Source organism: Lemur catta, chromosome X (genome assembly GCF_020740605.2).
Source record: "Lemur catta isolate mLemCat1 chromosome X, mLemCat1.pri, whole genome shotgun sequence".
In the NCBI taxonomy this organism is placed as follows: Eukaryota; Metazoa; Chordata; class Mammalia; order Primates; family Lemuridae; genus Lemur; species Lemur catta.
The window spans coordinates 6,312,414-6,330,504 of record NC_059155.1 but is presented as its reverse complement, the minus strand read 5'-3'; the positions used below and the strand labels follow the sequence as shown (position 1 = coordinate 6,330,504).

Sequence of the window (18,091 nt, the reverse complement as noted above, 5' to 3'; positions counted from 1 at the left end):
TTCTCTGGCCATCTGGCCTATGTTGCTCACAAAGCCTCCACTACATTGTCAGGCCACAATTGCTCCCTCCACCCCCAGCTGCCCTCCCACTCTGCCACGTCTCCGCGGTGGAGAATCCCAGCTTTAGAGACCCTTCCAGCTACGGCGTGGAGATGGTATTGGTGGCATCCCGATTTGAGGAGAGATGCTGGCCCCATCTGTCACTTTAGGTGGCCCAATGGCCTACACAAGGCTCTTTCTGCCCCCTACCCTCGGCCTTTGCAGCCCAGATTCCAGTGTCAGTCAGAGGGACACACACTTGGACATGCAAGTCTGCCCGTGTCCCGGCCTAGCTTGGTCCTACACTCAGGCTTCACAGCAGGGCTGGGATCTGCCCCTGCACGGTGTCTGGGGATCAGCCACTCAATCCCGCTGTCAATTCTGGGCCTGTGGCACTGCACACACACCGCAGAGCTCACTCAGTCGCTGTGCCTACTGTTCACCGTTTCTTCCTCTCTGGAAAGCCGGCTCACTGCTGTACCTGGTCCCTAGCACACAGCGGTGTGCAAATGGATAGTGAACAAACAGCGACTCAGAGATTGGGTCAACAGGCAGCATGACCACCAGATGAGAAATGAGGACATGGGGTGGGGAGTGGGGTGGCACTTGAGTCCCTTGCCCTTTCCACTGTGGGCAGGCAAGAGCCTCCGAGGGCCTCCTGCCTCACCTTCCCCAAACCTGCCAAGACACTCAGGAAGCAGCTTCCCTCTCTGCTCAGTATCTTAAATAAACCGTTTATTCAGGAGGAACAATGAAAGAAAGCAACTGTGATGAGGATTACAAAAACAAGCACAGTCCTTCCTCCAGGTTCAAGGACTAGACAGTCCGCAGCATGGCAAGGACTGCCAGCCCTGGGCTGGCTGCAAAGTGGGCTGGCATGCGTGTGTGAGCGTTACATGCACACACACGCAGGCACGCGCCTCCCACCCGCAGGGGTGGGACTGCAATGAAAGACTGTGTGTGTCTGCAGCTTGGCCCCTTCCCCGCCCCCAAAACCGACAGGGCTGTGTAGGCCCCCGCAGCAGCAAAATCCAGCCTTCTTCCCCTCCCCCTCCCCAGCTCTCACTCTGAGACCCCATCTCCTCCGGTGGCAGTTTGACCACCCTCACTCACAAAGAGCCCCAGTGATCCCGTCAAGACATCTGGGGGAAGAGGAAAATAACAGTCAGGGCGCCAGATGTGTGGCCGGGAACCTGCCCAGTGCTCCCAGGCTATGGATGCCGGGTGGCCGTTGCACCTCTGGGTGCACATCCCCTGGAAGGCCCCAGCCCTGAAAGGCCCAAGCCCTTGGCGGAAAAGCAGGGAGGTGACTGGACTGGTGATGGTGGTGAACTCCTCTCCCCAAGCGGCCATTTGGGGAACAGGAAAGGGACTGGGAGCCAGTCCCTGTGGCAAACGAGGTGGCACACACCCTTCTTGAAGGGGTAAACGCAGGGAGGCCCAGGGCCCAGCCAAGCTGGCCGAGCACCCAGGGCCTGGGCCAGGGAACAGGCAGCCATCTGGAATGGTCCCTCGGATAGGGAATCCCCACCCCCACCCCCCAAAGAAAAAAGTAACAGTCGCGGAAGAGGCAGGTTCTGCAGCGTGGCCCCGCCCGAGAGCGGCGTGGGTCAGGCGGGCCGCCCCAGGGCCGGCCCATAGGCACGTGTCGCAGGATTCCCGCGGATGTCTCGAGTGGGCAGGGCAGGTCCCCGCTCCGCCCCCGCCTCCCTCCGCAGCCGCGTGAGGTATTGCGCCCCCGCCCCGCCCGGCCCGGCCCCGCCCCCGCCGGCCGGGAACACCCACCGGGCCGGGGCCCTAGGTGGGGTCCAGCTGGAAGACGCCGTCGCTGGTGGGGGTGGTGAAGAAGGAGGGCGGGTCGCAGGCGGAGTCCTGCCCCCCGCCCCGCTCCTGGGAGCGCCGCTCCTGCAGCCGCAGGCTGCGCTCGAAGTCCAGCAGCTGCCCCATGAAGTTGAAGTTGGGGGAGATGTTGGACTTCTTCCTCTTGACCAGGTCGTAGGCGTCGTTGAGTGAGAGGTGGAGCTTCTGCATGAGGTAGGCCACGGTGACGGTGACAGAGCGGCTGACCCCTGCCAGGCAGTGGACGAGCACCCCGCAGTTCTGGGACAAGGCCTCGTCTAGGTGGGGCAGGCAGGGCGGGGGAGACCCCGAGGGCCAGCGTGAGGGAGGCAAAGGCCTTCCGGAAGGGCCCCGAGCCCCCGCCCTGCCCTCGGAGCAGTCCTGGAGGTTTCCCTGGCAGCCTCTGGGAGCTGGCCTGAGCTGTGCCCGCCCCCCAGAAGTGCCGTCCTGCCTCTGGGCTCTGAGAATGGCAGCTAAGCCTGGGAGGAACTGTCATGAGAGAGAGGACGGAGAAATGGGAGAGGCGGGAGCCGGGCCTCGGGGGTGGAGAGGTCGGAAGCGGGCCGGCCAGGCAGACTCACCAATGAATGCAATGGCCTCCGGAAAGAACTGGGACAAGTTCTGGCTCCAGTGGTCAGAGATGGGGATCTGCTTGTAGTGAAAGTCGCCATTCTTCTCAAAGAGGTTAGGGAGGTTGGGGGTGACATTGAGGATGTAGCGGATGCCAAGCTTGGCCAGGCTCTCCAAGTTGGCCGAATCCCGGGCACTACCCAGGTAGAGGTTGGGCAGGATCTGGACAGGGAAGGATGGCAGCAGCCCCGCTGGGGGGGGCGTGACACCTTCCGAATCCAGGCCACAGCTCATGGAGTCGCGGTCAGCCTCGGATTCTGCATCAGAGCAGTCGGAGCCCAGGCACAGGCCACCCAGCCCCACCACGGGCACTGGGCTGGGCACTGGGGCCATGCTCGAGCCACCACGGCCATTGAGGCTGGTCTCACACAAGTGAGGACACTCGGCCTGGAATCGGCTGAAGCCACCTGTGGAGGAGAGGGGGTGGGTCCTGCTGGCCTGGTCTCCTGGGCAGCCAAGTGCCCCTGGCTGGCGATAGGGAGCTGACCCTAGACAACCTGGAGGGTTTGCAGATGTCCCCAAAGGGAACACAAAAGCCTGCAGCTTAATCTATCTGGGTGGCCACACGTGGAGGATTGTGGGCACTCTGGGCACCCACACTCAGCACTGCTGACCACTCCTTTGGACAGCAAACACCCCCCATGTAGAGCCACCTAAGAGGATCTTACGCCCCCCAGGGCTGAGCTGAGGCAGGTGTGAGGGCTCAACAGAGCCTAGATGTACTACTACCAGCCTCAGGGAGGACAGCAGCCATCAGTTAAAGAAGGGGAAAGGTTCAGATGGCAGTTCTGTGCCTGGGTGTTTCCTGATCCAGTGTGACTGGGAGTACCCTCAGGGATGAAGTGGGGCCCCAAGAGGTGGGGAACCATTCCACCAGAGTGGTTACAAAGTCTCAAGAAGCCAGCATTCTCCCTCATCTACAGATACTACTATTTCCCAGGGCTGGGGGTGGAGGCCCAGAAACCTGACACTTTATATATTTATATATCCCCAATACAGTCCTGTGACCTTTCTTGGCGACAGCTAGCTCTATAGGTTCATGGAAACCCTGTTTCTGCCCTGGGCCTCTGGGGGGTGTAGTATTGGGCTCAGCCTTCCCTTGACCCACCCCTAGTCCTGCCAGGACTATGGGAGTGGGGGTGGAAGGTAGGTCCCTGCCACCCTCTGAGTAGCTGGGGGAGGAGAGATACCATCACGGGGACCCTGGAGAGCTCACACTTGGTACTTTGTTCTTGAGCATCCTGTGAACTAGGACAGGTCTGCCCAATTCTTCCCATTTTCCAGACTCAGAAAGGAGGGCTTCCAGAGAGGAACGAAGGACTTGCCGACACCCAGGCTCCCCTCCCCCAAAAGCAGCCTGGCAGATTATCAGGGGAGGCAGTTTCACCTCCACTTCAGACAAACTGAGGTGGGGCTCGCCCAATGTCAAATTAATTGCGACTCTTCTGGGACAGCAGGGCCCTGCCTCCCCAGGCCCGGGTCCTCCCCTGGCCGGTGCCCGCAGCCCGGTGCCCGCAGCCGGCCGCCCGCCGCCCGCCATCCGCACCTACCCTGGAGGTAGTAGGCCAGGTAGCCTTCCTCGCGCAGCTTCTGGAGCAGCGTGCCCAGCACCGACTCGGCCTCCCACTCCTCGGCCTCGGCCTCCCCGCGCCGGCGCCGGCCCCCGCCCTGGTCGTACAGGAGCACCGGGGCGGGCGGGGGCGGCTGCAGCGGCGGCCCGGGCAGGAGCGCGCGCACCGACAGGCTCCCCCTCCGCAGGCGGCGCAGCAGCAGCGCGGGCAGGGCCACGCTCAGCGCCCCGCCGATGCGCGCCGATTCGTACAGCTCGCGGCTGCGGCAGTCCAGGAGCAGCAGCCGAGGCCGCGGGGGCGACAGCTCCCGGCGCAGCCACAGGCACGAGCGGCCCAGGCCCTCCATGGGCGCGCGGCTCCCTACACGTCGGGCCACGGGCGCTGCGGAGAGAGGGAAGGCGCGGCGTGAGCCAGACTCTCCCGCCCGTCCGCGGGCCGAGGGGGCCAAGACGTGAAGCCAGGCCCTTGTCCCAAAGGCGGGCGCCCAGGGTCCCGCAGGGTCACCCCTCCACCGCCTGCTTCTCTTCTCGCGCCCCTCCCACAGTGAAGACAGGCAGAAAGGCACCCCAGGAAAAACACCCGAGGCAGCCACTCGGGCGCCCGCGGGAAGGGAAGCGTGAGGGGTCCCCAAGAAGAGGGCTGAGCATCTATCGGCCCCTTCGAGGCTCGTCCTGGGGCGCCCCAAGGCCACAGCCACCGCCCTCCACACCCCCTTTCTGCTTCTCAGCCTGACGTGATCATCCCCCAATTTCGAGCTTCCGACTTTGGGGATGTGTGCGTGTGAGGGGGTGGGGGTTCAAGGCCTAGATCTCCCTCACAGCCAGGTGGGCCGGGGGAACAGTGGTGGCACCGAGATGAAGGGCCTCGGCGAGCCCTCACTGAATTGACCCTGTCCTGGCACACCGCCCCACGCCCTGGCCCAGGAGAGAACAAAAGGAGAGAGACCTGGAGCGCAATCCGGCGGAGGGCGACCGCGCGTGGACGTCCCGGCCACGGCCACTGCCACGGCGGTGCGCCGTCCCCGGGCAGAGAGTCCCCAGGCGCGGCCGCCGGGAGGGGGCGGGGCGGCGGAGCAAGGCTCGCACGTGGAAGCCGAGCTCCCAGCCCCGCGCCGCCCGCGCGCCGGCCGCTTCCTGGCAGCGGGACCCAGCTTCCACCTTGGAAGCCGCTGCCTTCGGACGTGGAGTTGCAGCTCAGAGGGGCGGGGCGGCGGGGCGGGCTCAGGGGGGCCGCGAGCCAACGGGCGCTAGCGAAAGCAGTCGGGTGGTACCTGCGAGTAGTAGGCTGAGCTGGGGCTTCCACCCAGGCGGGACAGGGTCAGGGCAGAGGCCAAGGGCAGGTCAGGGGCCCAGCAGGGGACCAGTTGCAGCTCCCCTGGCCGGCGCCAGCCTGGGCCCTGGAGGCAGGGGGAGGGGTGAGGACAAGAGCCTGGGCCCCTGCTCCGGAAGCTGCCTCCAACCAACTCACCCAGTGATCCTGGATCATCTCATCCCCTGCCTGGACTTCAGTGGCCCCATCTGTACAATGGGCTTATCACAGCCACCACCTTGGGCTACCATGGGATGCCACTGAAATCATGGAGAGAGGAGGAAGCAGGACCAGAAACCTATGGCTGCCTTCAGCCCAGAGCCCTCCCCAAGGCTGGCTGGAGGGCTAGGGAGGCAGAGGGCAGCTCCTGGGCACCTCCACCCCTTCATTTGCACAGGCCTGGGCAAATGCAGCCAGGAGCTCCGAGTCACCCCTGCCTCCTTCCTTTAACATGCCCTGGACAGATCAATCTGGAGGGAAGTAGTTTCTACTTAAATATCCCCCACATCTGGGCTCTCCCCTGTCCCCTGCACTGGCTGAGTGCTCACACTCGCCAGCTCCTGGCCAGGTCACCATCACATCTTCCAAAACAGTCTCCCTGCCTCCAGGCCTGTCAGCCTGCCCTCCACCCTGCTCTGCCTGCCCCGTGCCAGAATGTCATTCTTTCAACAAAGGCCGGTGGCCTCCCTCCTTGGCCTCTGTGGGCACAGGGCAATGAACAGGCAGGGTCCCTGCTTGCCTAGTGTCCTGTTGATCTAGCAGGACAGATCAACATCAGCAAGGAGGCTGGACAAACTGTCAGGTGAGATAAGTGCTGAGACAATGAAACAGGGTCAGAGGGAGGTTTCTAAAAAGCCAATAGGCTAAATGTCCCTTCTCTTCTCTACTTAAAGCCCAGCAAAAGCAAATAACAGTGTTGAAGGAAAATGTACAACAGATAAGATAAAACTCATACAAATTAATCAAAAGGTTAGGACCCTGGTAGATAAATAAGCTAGGAACCTGAAAAGACTGCATACTGCATGAAAAAGGGAATGCAATGGTGTAAAAAATATTTTGGGGAAGGTTCAGCCTCAGGCATGGAAGGAAAGCAAATTCAAAAAACAAGGTAACAATAACAAACAAAGTAACACATCCCACCTACTACATTAGTGAAATGGTCTCAAAATGAGAACACTCATTGCTGGCAAGGCTGCTGTGAAACCATGCTGTTCTAATTGCTGGAGCATTATATATTGGTATGGCCCTTTTGGAGATTAATCCGGCAATATCAAGAGCTAGGGGAAAAAATCTAACCCTTTGGTCACTTATGGGAATCTACTCTAAGGAAGTAAAGCAAAAGAAAGCAAAGCTATGCACATAGGGATAGGCACCACAAAACATTTTTCTGGGGAGTGAAAAATGCAAAGCAATCTAGAAGTCCAGCATTTAGAGAAACGAAGCCCAGTCCGTCCGTCCGTCCGTCCATATGTCTGTTGAGAAGACTTCTCTTACGAACCACAGAGGGAGATGAGAGTGTATAAGGTAATGGTAAGGGGAAGAGTGCAGGTCACAGAAAGCTAGGTCACCTCTAAGGGGCCTCCAGTTTGCTCTTCTTCTTTCCACTCCCATAGTGGGCCACCAGCGTGGGACTCCTAGGACCCTGGTAGTGGGCTCATCTCTGGCCACACCCTACCACATCCGTGACTCTAGATCGGATCCCGACACTTGCAACCGGGGGGGGGGGGGCGCTGTGGGAGCCTGGGCTATGCCTCTCCTTCCCTTCTTGCCCCGGGGACACAACCCCAGGCCACCTGCTCAGATTCTATTTACTCTTCATGCCCTCCAAGGCAGCCTCCTCCAGGCAGCCTTCCAGTCTCAGGGCCAGTCTGGAGGCCTCCCTTCTGTGCCCCACTCCCCTTCTCAGTGTGCTCCTGGGGCAGAAACTGCCACCTTCTCCTGTCTCTCACACCCCAGCTCCACAGTGGCAGAGGTGGGTACCAGCTGTGGGTCTGCAGGGTGGGACCGTGGATCGGGCAGGGGTTGAGGGCACCATGGAGGTTCTGCCATGTGCCAGCCTGCTTGTGGATAGTGGGAGTGGCACAGGGCTGTGGCAGGCAGGGAGCTGGAGAGACTGTACCCCACCTGCTCTGTGGGGGCCCAGTGTGGCTGGAGAGAGAGAGGATCGCCAACCCAGGGAGACAGTAGCCCCTGAGGTGCCCGGGTTGCTCTCTGGAGAGGGCTCCCTGGAGGAGGTGAGGGGAGCTGGGCTGGGGAGGAGGATGGAGAGAGAGGCGCAGCCTCCCCCATGGTGAAGGAAGGGGAAAACTAGGTTCCCATAATCCGCGTCTCCCGACGCCTGAAGGGTGGCTACCCTGCACCTTACCCAGACCCCTGCTGGCAAGCCCTCCAACCCTGGAGAGCGTTGGGGAGAGGGGGATGACGGTCAATCTCAAAAGTCAGTGCTCAGTGCTCGGCGCCTGCAGCGCCGGCAGCGCCAGCAACAGGACAAACGGGAACCTGTTGCCACCTCCGCACTGCAGGGCTGAGCGCAGCCAACCCACCCGCCCCTGGCCGGGCCTGCCCCACTCAGGCCCCCTGTAGCGCCTGCTCTGGGCGCCGGCCCCGCCCCGCGGCCGCTCCCTGGGCGGGCTGTGCTGGGTGCTGGGGGCGCAGCGCCGCGTGCCCGGGCATCGCCTGGCCCCCTCCGGCGGGCGGAGCTAGGCCGCGCGCTCCCTGCTCGCCGCAGGGTGGGCGCTGCGCCCGCCGCCCCGGCCCCCGCCCCCGCCGGGCGCCCCCGGCCTCCGCCGGGCCGGGCCAGCGCCCTCTGGAGGCCTCGGGGACGCCGCCGCCCACAGGCCCCGCGCGCGCCGCGTGCGCCCTCTGGTCCCAGGAGCCTCCCGAGCGCGGCGCCCCGCCTTCCCCCCCGAAATGCGCCGTTCCAGCCGGGCCCAAGTGGCAGGATTTCGGCTGTCGCGGCCCGGTCACATGGCCAGGAGCACAACTCCCAGCGACTGCGTTCCTGCCAAATCCAGTGTCTTTTCCACCAAATCCACTTTCCGCTGGGGATGGCTTTCTGCTTTTCCTGGTCGGTCTCCTCGCAGGACTGGGAGTTCCTCCAAGGCAGGAACGGGTGTGTGCCCGGCCCCAGGCTGGCCCCAGCCCCCAGTGCAGGGCCTGGCACGCGCCCGGCGCTCACGGAAGAAATGCTCGTTAACAAAGAAGGCATGAATGAATGAAACCAATTGTTGCCTGAGGGAGCCCAGGAGGGTGCTGCTCCTGCTTTTTCCTTCTGCCGAGCACACACTCCTCCCCCACCCCCAGACACGCACAAGCACACGTGCACACACAGCCCTCTCCCCAACACACAAGCAGACAGGCACACAGTGCACGGGGACCCCAGCCATCAAGGAACCGACCTACTATGTGCATGCCAGGCACTGGCGCCCCTTTGGTCCCACCTGGGCCGCCTCCATTTCAGCGCCTCTCTCTGCCTCCTCCCCGCCCCCTCCCCGCGGCCTCTCGCCTCCCCATCTAAGTACCCTACCTTGGGCCCTAAGTGCCTTCTTTATCCCTTAGGGAAGAGGCCAAGTCAGTCGCTGGGGAGTCTCAAGGTCTGTTTAGGTAGGCACCTGGGGGCCCAGGCTGGTGAGCCGCTGCCAAAGGAGAGCCAGAGGTGCCTGGCAGGGATGCCACCAAATGCTGCAGCCTCTAGAGCCCGCGTGCCAGGTGTTGGGGGGAGTGGTGGGAGGGACTCAGGGATGGCTGTGGGTGTCGAAGGCGATTTGCGATGGGGGCGGGGCAGGACGCTGGGGAGCGTGCGATCCAGCAGGTGTGCGAGCATGCTGGGGCGTATGAGTGGTGTTGGCGACGCTGGAGGTGTGTGCCTGGGGAGTGGGGAGTGGGGAGTGGGGAGTGTCAGCCGCTGGCGTGTGGGTTTGTGTTGGGACTTCGCTCCGGGGTAGGTGGACTGCAGTGTCTGGGCTGGGAACGTGGGTGGGGTGTCTGTAACGGGCATATGGAGAGTGTGAGGTGGTGGGGGCCTCGTGGGGGTAGCTATGTCAGTGCAGGTACAGCAGAGATGTGTTGGAAGCGTGTGTGCGCGCTTGGGTGTGTACTGGGGCGTGGCAGGGTCTGGGATGGGTGTTAGTGTGAGTTGGGGACAGTGGTGAGTGATGGGTCAGGGGCTGCTAGTGTGTGCACTACAGGGATCAGGGTCCGTGGTGCGTGGTTTGTGCGCGCGCGAGTGTGCAGCCCGTGTAAGTGGCAGGGGACACGGGAGGTGTACGGGCGGGGTGCGGGGGTGTGCGGCGGCAGGACCGAATGGGTCTTGCAGGGACTCGTGCGTTGGCCTCGTGGGGTGAGCGTTGGTAGGACTTTGGGGGTGCAGAGTGGAGGAGTGCACGTCGGGGGGCGGCCAGGCCTGGTGGGGGTGGGGTGGGGTGGGGGCCCCCGGGGCGCCGTGTGCTCTGCTCACCTCCGCTCCGCTCCGCTCCTTGAGCTGGCTCCGTGCGTCGTGGCCGGGAAGTTTCCGAAGCTCGGGCGGCGGGAAGCGCCACCGCCGCCGCCGAATGCCACCGGAGCCCCGGGCGGCGGCCTCGCCTGGAGCCGAGGGGCCGCCGCCGCCGCCGCTGCGGAGGGAAACTCCAAATCCCGCCTCCGCCACCGCCTCCTCCGCCCCTGCCGCCGCCTCCTCCCCTCCCGTCTTCTCCGCCCCCTGCCCAGGAGGGGCAATGTCGCCCGCGGAGCGCAGGGAGAGAGCGGGGAGGGGCCGCGGCCTGGCCGGCGTCTCCCTCCACCTCCCACGCCCCCGCCCGCCTTCTTCCCACCTGCAAGCCTCTGCCCTCTCCGCCGTCCTGCCCGACGCGCCCTGCGGCGCCCGGCCCCCAACAGCACTGTTGCGTGGGGGCTTCCGAGCTTGGGGCGCGGGAGTGGGATGGGAGGACTTGACCTAGGCTGGGCCTGGGGGTGGGGGTTGCACCGCAGAGTCTACACTGGCACCCCAGCGAAGGGGCCCATCACGGACTGAGCGCAGCTTGGCCCCCAGGGCCACCTTCCGCTCCCACATTGGGGACAGTATAAGGTCCAACTGACAGCGCTGCAAGTGCCCGCATTCCCCCAGGTCCCCCACACACACTGTCTCCTCTCATTCTCTTGGGTCAGATTTTGGCTAATAGTAACAGCATTTGAGCCTCAGTGTCTGGAAGAGGTGGAGCCAGGAAGTTGGGGGAAGGGCTGGGAGCGAGTGGGGCGGGGGTGTTGTCACCAGGTCCCTTTTGCTTTCCTCAATACCAAAGGTCACAAGCGTTCCTGTCAAGGACCTCATTTTATCCTTACACCAGTTCTGGAAGTCAGGGGACATTGTTCCTGTGCTACAGCTAGGGAAACTGAGGCAGCGGTTGCATAATAATATGGTGGCAGAGCCGGACTGGGCTCAGGCTGGCTGAGTTCAGAAGCCTAGAGCCCGGGCCAGTGTGAGTACAGAAGCCCACAGGGCCAGACCTGGCTCACTGCTGTGGGGGAGGGGAGGCAGGGAGCCCTCAGAGGCATGGGCCCTGCCTTTCTGAGGCTCCCAGGCCAGAAGTGGGCAGCCGGGCCCATGCCTGCAGTGGGGAGATGCTGAGAGCCAGAGGCCAGGCCGTGGGCTGTGAAGGGCTGGCTTCTTGGCTCAGGGAGAACAGAGTACCGTGGGGCCAGGCAGGGCTGGGATGCCAGCAGCCGCTCCATGGATGGCGCAGCCAAGGCAGGCCTGGCTGCCTGGCTGTGTCTGCGGCAGCACTGCATTGCCCTGAGTCATTACCCCTGGAGAAGAGAGGAGGGCAGCAGCTTTGCCTCTGAAGCCCAAGTCGCTGTCCCATCTCTGGCCACAATCTCCTGGGCTGTACATTTGGGGAGAGAAGTGGGCCCTCCTGGCTCTGCTGCAGTTTCAAGCCATGATTTCTGAGCTGGGGAGGGTCCTGCCACTGCCAACCTGGCGTGTGCACCCTGTCCTCTTTGCCTTTCCAGTCTCAGCCTCAGCTCAGTGCTCCCAGGTGGAAGCCACGGGCCCTGCAGCCCTTCCCCTGCTCTGGCCTTTCGGGTCTGCCCTGTGGACGGCACCCACTGGGGCCCACCTCGTCAGCATCAGGGAGCTGAACTGCTCAGGACTTGAGCTTGGATCTGCCAAGACAACCCCACACAGGCCAGCAAACGAAACTGCCTGCGGCAATTGCAAAGATGTGGAAACAACCCAAGTGCCCATCCATACATGAGTGGGTTAATAAGATGTGGTATATGAATACCATGGAGTACTACTCAGCTACAAGAAACAATGGTGATCTAGCACCTCTTGTATTTTCCTGGAGAGAGCTGCAACCCATTCTATTAAGTGAAGTATCCCAAGAATGGAAAAATAAGCACCACATGTACTCACCATCAAATTGGTTTCACTGATCATCACCTAAGAGCACATTTAGGAATAACATTAACCGGGTGCCAGGCATATGGGGGGGGAGGGGATGGGTGTATACATACATAATGAATGCGATGTGCCCCGTCTAGGGGATGGACATGCTTGAAGCTCTGATTTGGGGGCAGGGGCAAGGGCAACATACGTGACCTAAACTTTTGTACCCCCATAATATGCTGGAATAAAATAAATAAATAAATAAATTATTTTCTTCCTTCTGAAAAAAAAAAAAAAAGAAACTGCATGCGGGATCCCTGCCGCTGGCCCCGCGTTGGATGGTCCGCACTGCCAGTTGTTCCAAAGTTATGGGACCTTTTCTAGAAATCGACATATGATAAAAACTGTGCCCTAAAAAGATGGGGCTGGCTTTCACCTCCTGGGTGGTCCTCCTGTTTGGGGAGGAAGTATAGCAGCTGTGTCCATGGCTGGGGCACTCAGCTGACCCTGGCAAAGGCTCGGTGAGCTGACTCAGAGGAGTTTCTAGAAAGGTTTGATAATCATCCCCCTCCCACCATCCTGTGCTTTAGTGACTCAGGGCTGAAAGGATGGGGGAGAAACATTTGAATAATGCTGCCCCCCACCCCTGCAAACCTCCCACCCCAGCCCTCCCACTGTCTCTGCTCTCCAGGCAACAAGACCCACCCATTGCTGGAGAGAAAAAAGCCAATGACTGGAGATGTCCTGTCCAAAGATGCCCCAGGAGTTTTAAGGCACAGGCCTGCTGGGCCTTTGGAGACAGGGCCTCCCTCCTCATTCCCAGGGGCTGGGGAATAAAATGCAGAAGCTTCTCGAAGGAGACTTAAGTGCGAGTTCGAGTCAGAGGATGGCGGATACAGCTGGGCCTGCCTCTCTGAAGCAGCCCGGTCCACCTGCCCAGGTCCTATCTGCTTCTGACAGAAACCGCAGCGGGAGGTGGCTGGCCAGCCCCAGCCCTCACCCTCTCCTCTGTGCCCTGCCTCTGAGTCCATTCCATGACGCTTTCCACCCAGAACCCCAAGGCACTCAGCGCTAGCTCAAGGCTACCAGCAGGTCACTCCCTCCCTTCCCCTCCTTGGGGATGGCCCTTGGGAAGTGGCCATCTTGTTTCTTACCAAGACCCGTTGCCCTCCTAAACCCTAAAAGTGCTCCCCAAAGACCCTGAAAATTGTCCACAAACTGCCAGCCCCGGGCGAGGTGCAGGGGCCAGGAAGCTGGGCTTTGCTGCAAGCGGAGAGGCCTCCATCCTGGCAGTGCCAGTGGCAGCTGGCCCAGCTCTGCCACTCTCACATGGTGGGCCTTTGGCTGAGGGCATCAGTACCTGTTAAAGGGCACTTTTTTCAGGTTGAGATTCTGGGACATTCTCCAGGCCAGTGAGGTTTGGGAGAGAGGCCATGGGAAGGTGAAGCCTCACACCTGGCCCAGGGGTTGGCACAATCCCGCCATAAGCTGGGTACCCTCCTCAGGGCTGTGCCCAGGGTCCCCAAACTGGTTGGCCACGAAGGTTCCTGTCTGCCTGGGGGCTCTGCTGGCACCACTTCACCGCTGGACAAGTTCGCCCTCCTCCTGCTCATCTCACCCCACTCGGAGCCTGTCCCCCGCACAGGAACCCTGCTCACATCTGGGGTGCCTGGCGCTTGGGTGCATGCACACCCAAGACTTTTCTAGGTAACCACTGGGTCCTACAGAGAGCAATATCTGCCACTGAAGCCATCTGCTCACATGACAACCACCCCCTGGCCGTTGTTGCTCCAGCTCCTCCCTCTGCGTTCTCCCAGATCTGAAGCGCTCCAGCCAGCATCTCCTAGATGCATCTCACTTCCAGTTGCTATGCCTTCGAGAGCACATTCTAGACCCTGATCAGAAGCACCCTGCCTGCCCACAGCAGTTCCCAACAGGGCCATGCCAGAGAGATTTTTTTAAAAATGGCCTTGTGGCAGCTCCCAAATCTGCACTTGCTGGCCAATCAAAGGCAGGCTGGACCAGCCATTGAGCCCCCGGGGTGTGAGCACCAGACAGGGGCTGGAGGGTGGCCAGAGAGAAGGGAGGGGAGGCCAGGGCAGAGAGAGCCAGCCTGTGCTGTGATTGATTTCTGGGGACCGGGACCTTGAGAGCCATTAGCACCCCCATTCTGGGAGGGCTCGGGTTCCAAGCCCCTCTGGCCAGAGGCGCAGGCTCCTTCTCCTTGTCTCGTCCTACAGAGAGGCAGTGTGTCTGGATGTACATTACAGATGATATAATCCTGTCACTGGAGAGCCGGCCGCCCACGCCCACTGGCTGGACAGGCAAAGGGAGGCGCGTGGAAGGGGAGGGAGCAGATGAGTGGGGCCGGGGGAGAGGAGGGTGACAGGATGGGGCCGGGGAGATTGGGGGCAACACTGGGAGGCCATGCACAGACCCCTCAACTGCCCTGCTGCAGATCCCCCTCCGCTGCTCTGCCTGGCCCAGGAGTCAGGCCTCTGTGAGTGGCCTACCTGCCTTTCTGGCCACGTCTCTGTGTCCCTCCCTCCCCAGGAATTTGCCCCTCTGGTCAGGCCATCTCAGCACAGGAAACAAGATGATATAGAGAACCGGAACCGGAACTGGCAGCCAGGGGCTCACTGCCGCCCCTCTCCCTGGCTCAGATGTCTGCGGGGTGGGGAGGCTGTGAGCTTCTCTCACAACGTTCCTCGGGGGCCTCTGTCCCCTCTGTCACAGCACTGAGCACCCCAACTGTCCTGCCTATTGGCTCCCCCTGCCCGCAGCACTGCAAGGCAGCCCCGTCAGGCTGCCTGAGCCACTAGCTGCTCTGCAGTCAGGGGGCACCTAGCACCTCTCCTACCCACCACTGCCGCTTGCCCAAGGCCCTGCAGTCATCAGTGACAAAGCAGGAGCCAGAACCAGAGCTGTGTGTGTGCCAGGAGTCACCTTCCAGGCAAGGAGTCAGAGCTGACTGTGTGCGCTGTGTGGCCTCCAAGAGGCAGACTCAGGGTGGGGCCCTGCCACCCCATTGTCACGTACCCCCCCACCCTGGCTGCCCTCTGAAGCACTGCTGTCTCTGAAGTTTCCAGTTGGCAGCTTGCAAACTTCAGGACCAGTTTCCTTGTGTGCAGGACCCTTGGATAGTGAGAACAGTGGCTCCGGGGACAGATGTGGGTTTCCTCATTCCTGGTACTGGCACCAGCACCGTGATCATGAGGACGGGCAGCACAGTTTGCTGCTGGCACACTGGGTGCCCTGTGCTCTCACCAAGCCCTCCTGGCAGCTCCGGATGAACCTTACAGATGGGGAAACTGAGGGACAGAAAGGCGATGCTCTCGGGTCCCCAGACTAGCAGGTAAGGAGCCAAGGCCAGAGTGACACCCGCCACCAGCCAATCTGCAGCTTCCATCGAGGGGACTTGCTTCTGTCCTCAGGTCCTTGGATCTTTCTCTTCGTAGGGTTGGGGGCAAGGGCCTGCGTCCCGCCCCCACCGGCAAGCCCACCCGCTGGGCCAGAGCAAGGAAGGAGGCAGCTCCCTTCTGCTCCCAGTGGCAGGGCTCTGGGGAGCTGTGATTGCAATCCAAATCGACAGAACCCACTTGCAGAGAGGCCTGCACTGCCCTTGAGAGTGGGCCACCCCCACCAGGTTGGAGTCCCAAGCTGTGGCTCCAAAGCACGCGCACCCCAGCCTGGACAAGGGCCTTCTCTGTCACCTCTCCTAGCCTCATGGCCCCCACCCCAGGCTCTCAGTGCCCCCCAGTTTCCTGCCTGAGCAGCTTGCCATAGGGAAAGCTCGGGATATTCCTGCCAGCTCTGTGGGGACGTTCCCGTCTAAATTTAGAGAGTAGCTATTACCCCTCAGTACCTGCTTCCCACATTGCTAGCTGATTTGCATCCCCGGAGCGGGGTGAGGAGAGCAGTGCAGATGCCGCCACGTGACCTGCCCGCCCCTTGGGGCCAGCTCCTGGGCAGAAAGGAGGCCGGGGAGGAGGGGAAGGGCAGCATGGGGTGGCAGTGACCCCCAGGGATCAATTGCATCCACGTGGGTGCAAAGGGCTCAACCAAGGACCCCCCTTGGGGCCAGGCACACAGCCTTCCACAGGGTCTTACTGTCCTGCCTGCAGATGATGGGGTAACTGTCTTCAGAGCCGTCTCCCTTCTGTCGCCATCCACTGTGTGCCCAGTGCCATTTCATTCTCACAGAGGCTTTGGGAGTCAGTCAGTCGGTCCTGGCCACTCTGCTGTCACCACCTGGAGCAGTGGCCTGAGACTTGTTCTCCTCTGCATGCCGAGCTGCATGGAGAGCTTCTGCGGCTGGCGTGGGATGGGACCATGAGGGTGACACAGGGTTCAGTCGTTGAGACACGCTGTTGGAGAGCTGGCCAGAGCCGCGGGCACCAGGGCCTCCTGATGGCGCCTGTGGCCTGAGCGGCTGCTCTTCGCAGCCTCACAGGGGCCAGCAGGGGGTCCGGGATGGGAGCCCCAAGACTATAAGCCTAGGAGGACTTCCCACTCCTCAAGGCAGCCAGCTTGGCACTGGCTGCCTGGAAGAATGAGGGCCCTGACCCTAGAGGGATCCAAGCAGAAGCCGCAGAACGGCCTCCTTTTTGCTACCCCTCTGGTGCTGACCCCGGACAGAGGGAGGCCCTACAGATACCTGAGAAGGGCCTGGGTCCCAGCTGGGCCCTGTTCTCTGCTCCCTGTCCCTGCTCTGTGGCTGCTGTGCCCACCCCTCCCAGTCTAAATCATGCTCCGGTGGAGGTGTCTTTAGGAGCTCGGCACACCCCCGCCGCACACGTGCACGAGGACGCTTGGGGGTCTAACGTGGAGGCTCTTGGCCCTGGTGAGCTCCCCTGGCTGCGGGGCTGTCAGCAGGCCAGCACCTCTGCACGCACACTCCGAGGCCCTCCCCCTCGGTCTAGCCCCTGCTGCAGGAAAGCGTTGGGTCCTTGAGGAGGCTGGCCCTGCCCGGGACCCTCTGCTTGCCCTCCAAAGGGTCTTTCGTGTTCTCAGAGCCACCTGGCCCTTCTTATTTTGCTCACAGCCCTGGAGGAACAGGACCTGGAGGTCCTCAGCCCGCTGATGTCCTGTTTATGTCTGCATGTAATTGTTTGTTCATTGTTTTCGCCGTCATTGTGGGAGGGCTGAGTGTTGGGACCTCCTACTCCACAGTCTCGCTGATGTTGCCGTCATGTCCACCCTGGGGACACTTCTCCACCCGTGCCATCGACCAGCGCCCACACTGGCACACAGCACCCGCTTCTCACACTCACCGTGTCCCGGACGCAGATCCCTTGTGTTCCTCTCTCGGCGACAGCCCGTCTAGCCACCATGTGCCTGGGCAGGCTCTGCAGCCTGCAAGGGAGAGGAGCATCCAGAGGTGGCGCTCAGGAAGGGGGGACCCATGGTGCCCAGACAGCCTCTCTTCCTTATCCAAGCCTGGCCCTCCCCCACGGCCCAGACCCTGCAGTCACCAGCCTCGAGTCTGCGTGAGTCCTTCCATCCTCACGTCCCTGAATGGCTCTCCAAATGCCCCCTGAGCATCTGGAAACCCTTCCATGCCGCCCTGTGCCTTCGGAGCAGAGAGCCCCCTGGGCCTGGCTTTCTCCCTCCTCAGGCCGGCTGGCATCACTGGCTTCCCAAGGTGGTGGCTTCCAGATGTGACTACCCTCCCGTCAAACTCCAAGGCCCTTCAAGGCTCTTCCTCCCCCTCCCCCTGGCTGCTGGCTCATGACGGCTGATCACTTCCACCAGGCAGTGGCAGGAGGTCCCGGAGGGGCCGGGATGGAGCTGGCTTTTGCCACCCGCATCGCGGAGCATCTCAGCGGTCATAGTCCTGGCCTCCTGGAGCCCAGGCTCAGCAGGTCCAGAGTCAGCTTCTCCACTTGTACCCACGACCCTGTCTGCACCTGCGACCCTTTCCCGCGATACCTGCCACATTTCCCAACACGCTCCCGTCTCGCCCTTCCTCACTGCGTCATCTCTGGACGCCGCCTCACTCTGGTCCCGTCTCCCTGCTCTGTGCCCACCATGCTCCTGCTTTCCTCCCCTCCACTCTGGCCACTCATGCCAAGCTCCGTGCCCCTTCTCATCTCTCTCCATATGTCCCACTCGATGACCTCAGCTCCTCTCCTGGGTGACGACTATGACATCAGTGTCTCCGAGTGTCACACCCATAACTCCAACTGCCTGCGGCCATTGCCACCTGGATGCCCCGTGGCACTTCAGATGCACTGTGTCCAAAAGTGAGCTCACTGTCTTCCCTCCATGCCCCATACTTAGGGGCTGCCCTCAACTCATGTCTCTCCATCGCTCCTCACATCGCAGGTTTTGGTGGTTT

At 61.8% G+C, this 18,091-nt stretch overlaps 1 protein-coding gene across 3 annotated transcripts; it reads right to left on the bottom strand.

The window, feature by feature from the left end:
• Nucleotides 1–753: 753 nt before the first annotated feature.
• Nucleotides 754–10,015, bottom strand: DUSP9 (dual specificity phosphatase 9). Of its 3 annotated transcripts, XM_045538171.1 has the most exons (5): nt 9,844–9,985; nt 8,914–9,022; nt 4,059–4,460; nt 2,460–2,915; nt 754–2,156 (listed from the first exon to the last, which is right to left on the bottom strand). In XM_045538171.1, exons 3-5 carry the CDS (start codon nt 4,423–4,425, stop codon nt 1,837–1,839), a joined length of 1,143 nt encoding a protein of 380 aa, XP_045394127.1. In that variant the 5' UTR covers nt 4,426–4,460; nt 8,914–9,022; nt 9,844–9,985; the 3' UTR covers nt 754–1,836. The 3 variants fall into 3 exon arrangements, with proteins under 3 accessions (XP_045394127.1, XP_045394128.1, XP_045394129.1); XM_045538172.1 differs by lacking the exon at nt 8,914–9,022 and having other exon boundaries at nt 9,844–10,015; XM_045538173.1 differs by lacking the exons at nt 8,914–9,022; nt 9,844–9,985 and adding an exon at nt 5,025–5,237.
• Nucleotides 10,016–18,091: the final 8,076 nt, after the last annotated feature.

Excerpts from the sequence above, each read along its gene's own strand:
- DUSP9 (XM_045538172.1), bottom strand. The coding sequence starts at position 4,425 with ATGGAGGGCCTGGGCCGCTCGTGCCTGTGGCTGCGCCGGGAGCTGTCG. Across the intron at positions 2,916-4,058 it reads CCTGGCCTACTACCTCCAGG|GTGGCTTCAGCCGATTCCAG; the intron begins GTAGGTGCGGAT and ends TCTCCTCCACAG. Across the intron at positions 2,157-2,459 it reads GGAGGCCATTGCATTCATTG|ACGAGGCCTTGTCCCAGAAC; the intron begins GTGAGTCTGCCT and ends TGCCCCACCTAG.